At 37.8% G+C, this 12154-nt stretch overlaps 1 protein-coding gene across 1 annotated transcript in view; it reads right to left on the minus strand.

The window, feature by feature from the left end:
- The window catches only part of LOC141291755 (uncharacterized), a 15423-nt gene extending 4599 nt beyond the window's left edge, over positions 1–10824 (minus strand). Inside the window, exons 1-11 of the mRNA XM_073823862.1 lie at positions 10802–10824; positions 10375–10510; positions 10087–10275; positions 8887–9893; positions 8641–8730; positions 8409–8561; positions 8152–8326; positions 7981–8064; positions 7753–7894; positions 1097–1297; positions 724–1008 (exon numbers count right to left, since the gene is read on the minus strand). Coding sequence (XP_073679963.1) covers positions 724–1008; positions 1097–1297; positions 7753–7894; positions 7981–8064; positions 8152–8326; positions 8409–8561; positions 8641–8730; positions 8887–9893; positions 10087–10275; positions 10375–10510; positions 10802–10824 — 2485 coding nt within the window. The remainder of the gene's footprint in view (positions 1–723; positions 1009–1096; positions 1298–7752; positions 7895–7980; positions 8065–8151; positions 8327–8408; positions 8562–8640; positions 8731–8886; positions 9894–10086; positions 10276–10374; positions 10511–10801) is intronic.
- Positions 10825–12154: the final 1330 nt, after the last annotated feature.

Here is a 12154-nt window from a genome sequence, read left to right on the forward strand (position 1 = left end):
AGTCCCTTGTTTGTTCTGAACAGTTAAACTGCCCACTGTACTTAAGAAAAATCCTACAGGTCCCACAAATTATTTGGTTTTTCAACATTTTCCAACAATGACTGTATAATTATGACATCCATCTTTACACACCGAGGGGGACTGAGGGGCCGAGGCGGTAAACTCTGATGTGTACATTTTCTTATTTTGCCTAAATATCATATTTTTATCATTACGTACTACCCTTCAGAAGCTACAGAAGATACTTACATGTTTCCAATATGACAAAATAATTCTTCAAATTCGAAAAGTTTTTACCCCAGCTCCTAATGCAGGTTTTTCCTCCTGGAGCATCAGTGAGCATTTGAACCTTCTGTAATAGTTACATATGAGTCCCTCAGTTGTCCTCAGTGTGAAAAGATGGATCTCAAAATCATACAGTCATTGTTGGAAAGAGTTCAAATACACAAAAATGCTGGAAAAACCAAAGAATTTGTGGGACCTGAAGTATTTTTCTGAAGAACAGAAGGCAGTTTAACTGTTCAGGACAAACAAGGGATTTTTGTGGAATAGATGTAAATGTCTTTTATGTGAAATATTTTATTCAGGTCAGTACTAAATAAAAAATAACATGCATTTTGTATGATCCGTCTTATTTTGGTAAAAAGGTATATGTAAACTTTTTGACTTAAACTGAAAATGCAATAAGCAAGAATTATATTATATTTAACTGCAAAATTTTACCTGATATCATAAGGCAGATAGTGGCAGGGCCCAGGATGGAAGCTGCCATGCTGATAATCTGGTACAAGATGTACATTTTTGAGATCGAGCTGTTCCTCTGAGAGGTCAGTCCTCCTGAGCTCAAGAGGTCAATGGTGTTAGCCATGGTAGAGGGTCCCCAGCGTCTGCGCTGATTGTAAAACTCTTTAAAGTCCTGTGGAGCGTTGGTGTAGGCATCAGATGCTGCATTGTACTCCACCCTCCACCCCTGCTGCAGCAGCAGAGTGCACAACCAGCGGTCCTCACCTGACATTACACCAAACAGAGGGTGCATTACTTTAGTTTATGTTGAATTGATATTATAGTAGTTAGTAGTATTTAGCTTCAAGCAGACCTTGATCATACTGGACGTATTGGCTGGCTTCACTGGCTTTGGTTGTGTATCTCTTCATGACGTTGTCGTCCATAAGTGCGGCTCCTCTGAAAAGACTGAAACATCCAGGGCTGCACAATACACAGCCAAACACATGCTCGGCAGTCTTTTGCAGCCAGTGGCCCACCGCATATTCAAACTTCTGATACCACACCAATGGCCCTTCAAGCATAAGGAAGAGATCATCTCATTAGTCAAATTATCACCTTTAAAATCCATTTAAAAGTAGTCTCTAGTGCATTTTTTTCAATAGTTTCTTTGTCTGCTTCTGAGACTTTACAAGTGGCGAATTATTACATTTCGTGCCCATTACTACATTTTGCGCCCACTCTTACAGGAAAAATAAAGTGGATATATTTACAGAGGACAGTGCAACAGTTTTGCAAATCGTATTTTTTATTTTCTTTTAATAAATGGTTAGTTCCACCCTAGAGAAAAAAACAGCTAAACCAGCCTAGGCTGGTTGGCTGATTTTAGCTGGTCAACCAGCCTGGTTTTAGCTGGTCAGCAGGCTAGTTTTGGAGGGGTTTTGGCCATTTTTCCAGCCTGGCCAGGCTGGGAGACCAAAAAAAAAAAAAAAAAAAAAACAGCAGCTTCCAGCTTAAACCAGCTAAGACCAGCCAACCAGCCTAGGCTGGTTTAAGCTGTTTTTTTTTTCAGCAGGGCAGTCCTTCATTTATTCACGATAAAGCGCTACTATGACCGCTTCACTCAGCAATTCTATGTATCATTGCGCAACACACCCATAGCAACATAATTATTACAGCGTCAAAACTATTTCTTGTATTGTGTATTTCTGTCAAATTAGTTGTTTATCACTTATGTAATGAATTATGAGTGACCCCTTTTGTCTTTTTGTTGCGTTATTCACCTTTAATTATGCGACCACGCCTTTCTTGTTGTCAAAAAGGAAGATAGTCGACGTGCATGCGCATCTGTGTGGAAGCCCACATGTTTTGAAGAACGGAAGGAATATTACTGTATTTATTAGCTTTCTGTTTCAGGTATGATACTTTATGTCTGTCAGTTTACACTGTAAGTATCGTCTGTTTTAAACTTAAAACGGAAAGCAGACGTATTCTCATGCTGAGAGTGAGAGATAAGCAGACGTTAATGTGTGAGAAAATATCAGTAACAATTTACAATACGGTAGCACTAATATGCATTATTTATGCTTAACTAATGCACAGATAATCATGAGTTAATGTATAACTCATGAAGAACTAAACAATATATAAATTATTACTGCATCAGCAACCATTTAACATATGATTCATACATTAAGTAATCAATAAAATGTTAGGCTATTAGACAAAGTGTCATAATGTATTAATTCCTAATAACATATAGTATTAACTAATGGTGTAAATTAATGTTTTAATTACTACAATGGGTCGAAGCCATGCATTTCAACTTCCAGTTATCTACTTTAATTAAATATTAGCCAATGATTTGCAAAGATATGATTATGTTATAAATTTACTTGTTGAGGCACATGACAGAGTAATTCAACATCCATAACCACAATTACATATTACTTATCAATTAGTTAATATTCCTTATCATTATCATTATAAGGAGTTATACTCCTGATTATCTGTGCATTAGTTAAGTATTATTTTTTATTAATGCACCCATATTGTAAAGTGTTATCAAAATATCATACATGGTGTTAAAAAACAAATCATTCAGCGGTTACAAACCAATATGGCTGATGTTACTGCAACAGGTGCTCCTGGGTTTGCCAGAGCTTGTCTTAAACCAGAAATATATAAGACCACTGATGGCAAAGTAATAGTTGAAGATGAACTTTTACACTTCCTTTCGATAAAAATGAGAACTTTAAGTCAGGATGAAATAGTCCTTTTAGCTGCAAACCACTTCGGATCAGATTGGATTGAGGCTTCAAAGAAAATGTTGTTTGAACTCTGTTCCACTACTCAACGGAATATCTCTCACAAAGGAGCACAGAAAGACGCCAATAACATCAAGAGTTGCCTCAAAGTCCTTAATGAATGTGGGGATAATATTCCAAAATTTGTATCATATTATCTGGACGAGTTGCCACCTGTGACTTTTTCCAACATGGACGTCTGTGGCCTTCTTCGGAAAGTTGAGCAGCTGCATGCTGATGTATCCGTCTTGAAACATGCGATGCACCGACAATCTGAAACAAGTGAAGGTTTGAGTGCAGTCGCGGTGGACGTGAGCCGCCGGGTTTGTGCCCTCGAGCGGAACGCTGCCCACGGTGGTGCGGGCTTTGATGCGCCGGTGAGGTGGATGGAGAATGCAAGCACCACGCACGCTACTCACTATACGGATGTCGGTGGAGGTGCCTGAAACAACAGGTGACAGACGCCGAGGAGAGGCTCCAAGACCCGTGCTTCAAGCAATGGAAAGTATTACGCCAGCAGTTAGCCCTGGGTTGACGAGGCTGTCGCCTGGATTACCCAAGTGGAACCAAGTTGTAAAAAGGGGCCGACAGAAGCGCACGGAGGAATCCCAACAGGGATTTCGCACTGGCAAATCTGTGTTGGAACGGAGGGCAGCAAAAACTGTTGTGGGCACTGGAGCAGTAAGAGACATCAAGATGATAACAACTAAAAGGGTGAGTGTCTTCGCCAGTAGGTTTTCACCTGATGTAGATGTTGAAGTATTGCACGCTCATCTTACACATAAACTTGGACATGAAGTATCATGCGAAAGGATTGCTACTGTAAACAGCAGATACGCATCATTTAAAATAGCTGCTGAATGCAAAGATGTTGGCGATATGTATAACCCGGAACTATGGCCAGAGGGAGCGTATGTACGGCGCTTTATGAACCACGGAGAGCTGGAACCGTGGGTGCTAACTCTAAAGCGGCTACTCTACCTTCTGCCAACACGAGTGTGCCTGATAATTGCATGAGTGCCAAAGTATGATGTTGCTATGGATATACGCGTCCTATCATATAACTGTCGTGGCCTGCGCTTGGGTCAAAGTGCTGAGGATAAAGCTCGCCGTTTTATTGTTGATCGGTTGATGGAGCACAGCGATATTCTGTGCCTACAGGAAACATTTCTTGCAATGCAGGATTTAACGGGTCTTAACTCAATCAGTGACAGTTTTCATGGTGCTGGGGAGTCCACCACTGACCTCAGCCTGGGTATACAAAGAGGCAGAATTCCAGGAGGTGTGGCAATTCTGTGGAATAAGAAGCTGGACTCAGCGATTAATGTAGTTAGGCTTGGTGTGGACTGGTGTATTGCTATACGTCTGACACAGCGTGATAAGGAATTTATTATTTTAAATATTTACACTCCATATGAATGCCATCAAAATGAGGAAGAGTATGTAAATAAGCTTGCTTTTATTAGTTCCTATTTGCAAAATGAGTGTTTCTCAAATATCTTTATCGTTGGGGATATGAATGCTGACATTTCAGACAACAGGTCAGTGTTTGCTAAACATTTAAATAACTTATGCACCGATAATAATTTAATACTGTCCAGCAGAGAGCTCCTGCCTGTTGATAGCTACACACATATAAGTGAGGCCTGGCACACCACGTCCTGGCTGGACCATTGCCTCACTACAGCCGATGCTCACGCATCCTTGGCACATATGGAAATTTTATACGATGTATCCACTTCTGATCACATTCCTGTAAAAATGGTGATCAGGTCTGAGTACATACCGTCAACTACAAAGTGTGAAAACAACACAAATCATGTTTTTTTGGACTGGTCCTCTCTTACATGTGAAGAAATGTCTTTGTATTATGAACATACTGATCAATTATTGAATAATATATATCTCCCTAGAGAGGCACTCATGTGCAAAAATGGTAATTGTATAAACAGTAAACATATCATAGATATCTCTGCTATGTATACTGCAATTGTCTCTGCTTTACTTGAAGCTAGTAAATCTCTTCTTAAGCATAAAAAGGGAGGAAAAACTCGGCCTGGTTGGAATGCATATATGGCTGAATTCTATGCTGAGGCTCGTGAAGCTGCTAGATCCTGGGCAATGGCTGGTAAACCAAGACAGGGACCTATTTTTGAATATAAGAAGAGCACAAACGCAAAATGTAAATATGCAATATGTTTCATTAGTAAAAATGAGCAGCATCTGAGGGCAGAAGCTATGGCCAAGAAACTTTTAAATAACACAAATAATGACTTCTAGAAAGAGGTGAAACGCACAAATAACTGCAAACCCTCACTACCATGTTCAGTAGATGGAGTCTGTGGTGCAAATGCTATTGCTGAGCTCTGGCGAATGCATTATAGTAAATTGTTTAATTGTGTCCAGACTAAATGTTTTAAAGTAAATAATGTTGACAATGTAGATGCAATCAAGTGTCATGAGGTCTCTAAAGCCATTAGGAACTTAGCAGTTAATAAATCAACTGGCCTAGATTCTATCTCGGCTGAACGTCTAAAAAATGCAAGCATAAGGCTGTATACACTTCTTGCACTATGCTTTACTGCCTTCATGATCCATGGCTTTCTTCCAGACTCAATGATGTCTGTGATGCTGAGTCCTGTGATTAAGGATAAAGCAGGAAAAGTGGGTTCTTCAGACAACTATAGACCCATCGCCCTAGCTAATATATTATCAAAAGTTGTGGAACTAATTCTCCTTGAGAGGATCAATGAATTGATTATCTCTGCAGATAATCAATTTGGTTTTAAACCAAAGCATGGTACGGATATGTGCATATATGTCCTGAAGGAATTACTAAGCAACTATAAGAGAAAAAACTCAACTGTTTTTATATGTTTTTTAGATGCATCTAAGGCATTCGACCGGGTGAATCATTGGAAATTATTTAAAAAATTGGATGCAGCAGGAGTCCCTAAATACATTGTCAGAATCTTGTCATATTGGTATGCCCAACAGACCGTGCAAGTGAAATGGGACAGCTGTATGTCTGCTCCTTTTCATGTCAGTAATGGAGTAAGACAAGGGCGCATATTATCCCCCATTTTATTCAATTTTTATATGAATGAATTATCATATAATCTAAACCGATGTAAAACTGGCTGTATGGTCGGCAGTACAGTGATGAACCATCTTATGTATGCAGATGATTGTGTGATTTTTAGCCCGAGCTCAGCTGGACTGCAGCATCTTCTTAACATATGTTCTGCGTTTGGGGAAGAACATGATGTAAAGTACAATGATTCCAAAAGTGTTATTATGATTTGCAGAACCGCAGAAGACAGACATTTAACCTTTCCTGTTTTTAGGCTCGCAGGTAATGTTCTTAATATCTGCAGTAAAGTGAAATATCTTGGTCATCTGATTACAGATCAGCTTACAGATGACGATAACATTAATCATCAGTGCCGTATGCTTTATGTGCGGGCAAATGTTCTGGTACGCATATTTGGTTGCTGCACTGCTGGAGTCAAGTTGACCCTATTTAAAGCATACTGTTCGCCTTTGTACACTGCACACCTGTGGCTGAACTATAAAAAAGCTAGTCTTCAGAAATTGCAAGTAGCATTCAATGACGCTCTGAGTATGTTACTAAAAAAGCCCAGATCAGCTTGTGCGAGTGAGTTGTTTGTGAGCACCAGAGTGGACACACTGCAGTCTGTCCTGCGAAAAGCGATGTTCAGGTTCATTTGCCGGCTGAATGATTCTGTAAATCAAGTTTTTATGGTGCTGGTGAATGTTAGGTACAGTGCCACACGCTGCATGTCTCAGTTTTGGGAACACTGGTATAAGTGTCTTTTAAAAACGAGTCATTATTAATGTATGTCTATTTTTTTATTTTTTTATTTTTTTTGTATTATTGTGTTAGTATTTTCTTTTCTTTTTGGATGGACCATGAGTCTGAATAAAGATACTGCATTCCTATTGACTGTCTTTATCTCTTGCCATTAACTATCACTGTCAGAAACTATTTTTTAACGGAAGGACAGCGTTTGTTTGTTGTTTACATCCAAGTATCGCCAATATGGTCGCGTATCCGGTTAACTGACCAAATCTTACCTTATTGTAAGATTCTCTTACCTTATTGCTTATTTAGAATTTTGATTGTTATTTATTTATATTTTATTAATCTTTCAACCATCTCTTTCTATTTCAGAAATAGTACCTACAATAGACAATACAAAACAGTATCCTCCGAGAAATAAAATAACAAAACCAAAATGTGAACAGAGCAGCGTCTACAAGCGAAAAGGGAAAGTGACAAAGTTCATCACATAACCAGAATCAACACTGGCTTGACTTTTCAGAGGTGGTGAGAGCTATGAAATTTAAAAGCAAGCCAGAGATGGCTTTTTCTTGCTTAACAGGTAAGATATTTTATTGAATGCTAAATAGTCATGCAGCTTTCTAACAAGTTCATTAACATTGGACCTTATAAGACTAGCAACCTTTACATCCAGTGTTAATGTCCTGTAATGTAAACTTCACAGCATCAGTGTTTCTAATAAATAAAAAAACAATGATCTGCTTAGAAGACATCTTTTAAGTTTTCCAATGAACGACCATGGTTACGATCAGAGCCAAAGCACAGCCAAAACTATCTTCTTTCATAAGACTAATGCAGTTTTATTTTTTAACTGCTAGAGGGACAAAAGTCACATGATGTAGCTTTAAAATATCCAACCTGTGCCTGTTGGATGAATCCTGCCACAGGCAGCTCCAACCTCTGGGTAGAGTTTAAGTCTGTCGATTAACAGCATGACTGCAGATGGCTGAAAATCAGTATCCCCATCCAGGGCCAAGATATATGTGTTCTCCCTGTCTTTCTATGGAGCATTAAAAACATACAGTAGTGAAATATACTGGCTGATATTGCATTAAGCTGTAGAAAGTCTAATATTAAGCCACTAACCTTCAATTTCTCTTGAGGGGAATTTAGTTCTTCACCATCCTTTCTGTTAAGTCTCCATCCAAGAATGTAATACAAGTACATTATCTGCAAACACAGATGATTGGTGAAGTTCAAGGCGTAAAAACAACTGTAGCTTTATCCAGTTTCAACTGGATCTTTAGAGAATTTTACCTGAGACCATCTTTTCTTGTGACGGATAAGTGTCTTGTCTTTGAGGTGGACCATCATAAGATTGCCTTTAGGGAGGATGTATTCTAGCCGACCCCCATAAGGTGTGTTTATGATCGTCTGGTGTGGTAATGCTGCCTTTTGCTTGAATATACTTGGGTCCTCTTCACTGAAAATTCTAATATGTGAAGTCTTGGTAGATTAGTTATTGCACATAAGTTCTCCGAACACAAACAGATATAACTAAGGAGGATACTTACGTGTAAACTTCTTTAACTACATCCACAAGAATTTCAGCATATTTATTAGCATGTCTTCCATTATCAAAGTCCTTGAAAGCATCATCAAAATAAATATGGAATTCAAACTCAACATCGCTTTGTTTGTCCGTCTTGGGCTTATATTTATCAAGCCTGGTAGTAAAATAAATAGTATTGAAATTACAATTCAATTGAGATTTTTACAAGTTGAGTAAGTGTAGTCTATGTTTACCTGAACATAGAGATAATTATCTTCATCATTTCATCATAGGTCTCATGCCACATCGTTGCACACAGAAACACTCTGATGGTTTCTTTTGCACTAAGAAGTACAGTAAATATTGACTTAGTCACTATAAAACTCAGTTCATAGTAAGATATGTTAGAGATCATATCAAAAAAATAAAAAAAAAACATCTCTGATATTGGATAATAAATTACCAATATGCAACCATACTTAGAAAGTAAAAACACTTACCCCTGTTTCATCTTTATTATCTTTCCGATTTCAAAACGGGTGTTTAGCAGCATAGACTGTTCTAGAAATGCTCCTTCATACATGCGTCGCACAAACAGATCTTGGGTTCTTTCTATTCGATGGATCTTCAGGAACCAGATGTAAACCGTACTCAGAATGAGTCCTAGCCACCAGCTCAGAGCAGAGAAGCCCAAACAGGCCAGTCCTCCTATGTTCATCTGTATCACAATGTCCCTGGCATCTAGAGTTCTTATAGCATCAGTCATCAGCAAATACAACCATTCATCACTGGAGTTTGGCTGAAGGTTCTTAAAACTGGTTTGATTAGACTCCGGGATCTTGACTACAACTGGAATCAAAAACACTGTCAAAACGGCGATCGAGGCCAGGTACATGGGCATGATGAAGCTGCGACGCAGGGCGTGCATCTTACAAGCCACAACCACAAACCAGCGGCACAAGGCAGAGGATGCAATCTGGATTGCCACCAGTGAAACAAAAACTGTTTTAAAGACAAGTTTGTCCGAATTCCAATTCTGGCCTGATAGAGGAACATAAGCTCCAACCACAGCTGATGTAACCAGGATTCTCATCAAACTAGAGATGATGCAGACCATGTTACGTGACTGAGTGATGTCTATTGAAATGTCTTTTAAAAAAGATACTTTCAAGAGCGTGCTGTAGTTCTCCCACCAGTTCACAGAAACGCAGATGGTTCCCACGATGGCAAGGCCAACTGATATTTTTATCTCTGAGGAACCTTCGAATACCAAATAACTGACTGCAAAGAGCACATAACCTGTGACGATTAAGAAAATTGAGCATATTGGAAGCATTATAATCCGCTTTTTCTCTTTTTCAACACGCTCAGCAACCACCTGGAAGACTGCGGACAGGATGCTCACGCTGTTTAGGATCATCACATTGGTGACAATGTCAAAATGTGGCATGGCTACTATTGTTAGAATTGCAGCCCCCAATGCTACCAGGAACTCAACAAACAGAACCTAGAAGAAAAGTCAAATCAAAGTCAGAAAGTTCATCATAAATTAGGTTCTGTTCTACAACCCTGAAAACACTGGGTGTTAAAAGAAATTGCTAGTAGATGTCAATATCACAAACAATTAAAAAGAAATGGCAAGTATCATTTTCAAATAAACATCAGATTTTGAAGTAGCAAAACAAAATTTGTTTGCTTACCCAAAATAAAGTTTTTTTCGAGGGGATGGTTGCACTCTTGAAAATGAACTTCCATGTGCTCTTCAGGAGAAGGAGGACACTCGGCCCAACCAGAACGAAGCCTATGCCAAGTAGGGCAGTCGGTTTTTGTTCTGAACATATAATCTCAGTTTGATTGTTTCCAAATGTAATTAAAAGCAGAAATGATGTCTGTAAACACACAACATTTTGTTTAATATTCAGTAGATAAGTTAAATGTTATCCCATTTTGCATAAAATGATTGGCCAATGATTAGTAAAACAGCTCACTTTACTGAGTAGTGTGAGGACGAAGACAAGCATGCCAACAATGGAAGACGAGAACCATCTAAAACACTGCACTCGTTTTTTTGGCATCTGATCATCTTGAATAATTGGCACTTCTTTGCACACATCCCAAGATTGGCTGTTTTAGAAAAAAATAAGGGAATAGTATATTGTTAAAGCATATAATAATATATGCACAGACACACACATACACACATGATGAATAAATGTTAGCAAAAAAATCTAAATATTTGCTTTTCAAAAAGAAGAAATTTAAGGGAAAATGTAATATAAAAAAAGTTTAAATGTAGTAATTGTGTAAATATACAAACACATCAATCTTATATTCTTATTAAATGTTAGCAGAAATAAGTAAATAATATATGTTTTTTTTAATACAACTTTCAATTAGGTTATTCTTAAAAAGTACCTGAATTCTTGTTGTTGTTCCATAGTGATGCTTTCAGAGCAGCAAAAACATTTGATCAGTCATCTGTAAAATGGACAAGAGCTTTATAACCAGATGGGAGGGAGCATTACACAGTTTTTCGGCATGGTTTCTATTTAAATTGATGCTAATCAGCTTTACATATTTGTTTTTCTTCCTTTATCTTTACGCATCTGCCTTTCAAAGCACAGTTTAATTTCCCAGTTTCTTTAGAAATGAAATGGGTTTCCTACAAGCAACTCAAACAAATGTAGGCAATCCCTTCTAATGAATGGATTACACTATTAATGGACATAATTCAAGGAAAGAAAATCGTAATGCTATGCTATACATTGGCATTCCAGGGAATTCTGTTGTTTCACCTTAAAAATGTAACATTGACCCTTTTCGTGTTGTTGCATGACAGTGGACTTGCTCATGAGATGCATTAATAATATGGTGTCTGGTAAGAACAAAAAAAATTTACCAATATAAAGTCCAGACTTGAACCTAAATAAGTACAAAGAACATAAATGTAACTTTGAATCTGTAAGACATATAAGGAAGAAGGAAATAAAAATTTAAGGAGAAATCCCTATGTGATTTAGGGTTTCCATGTGAGTAAAAACATTCACCAGACAACAAAGAAATTTATATTTAAAAGTAACAAAGTGATTTTTTTCTGGACTGCTAGATCAGGGCAGCTATGATTCTGTCACTTTGCTTTATATTAGGACATGGTTCCTAAACATACTTAGCAAAAGAGACCCAGAGAAAACTTCTTAAGTTTAAAAATTGAAATGCATAAGTTCTTTTTTAGTTCATCTTTTATTCTTCCTGTCATATTACAGACGTGTAGGTGGGACTCATTTGGTACCTCACGATTTGATTAATTGCGATTCTTGGGGTTGCGATTCTATAAAAAATCAATTATTAATTTTTAATCACGATTCACAATTTTTAATTACATTTTTTGTGTGCACACTGGACATCAAATGCATGATTGTTTTAAAATACAAAACACAATTTATAGTACAAGTAAGTCCAGAATCAGAAAATCTGTGTTTCCTCTTAACTATTAACTTCCTGATAAATCAAAAATATTTTTCACTTCATATTAGTGTCACGATTCAGGCAGAAACACACAAACAACGACGTAATAAAAGTAAGAGTATTTAATAAATCCAATGGAAGACAGGCAGACACAGAAACACGGAGTGGTAACATTAAAGACCGACAGCATTGAGGGGAAAACACACACACACTAAATACACATACTGATTAACACACCCAGGTGAAGACAATAAGGGAGAAACCAAAACACTCAGATCTGCAGGGGGAATTGATGGGAGAAAC

The sequence above is a fragment of the Garra rufa genome, chromosome 1, assembly GCF_049309525.1.
Source record: "Garra rufa chromosome 1, GarRuf1.0, whole genome shotgun sequence".
Classification (NCBI taxonomy): Eukaryota; Metazoa; Chordata; class Actinopteri; order Cypriniformes; family Cyprinidae; genus Garra; species Garra rufa.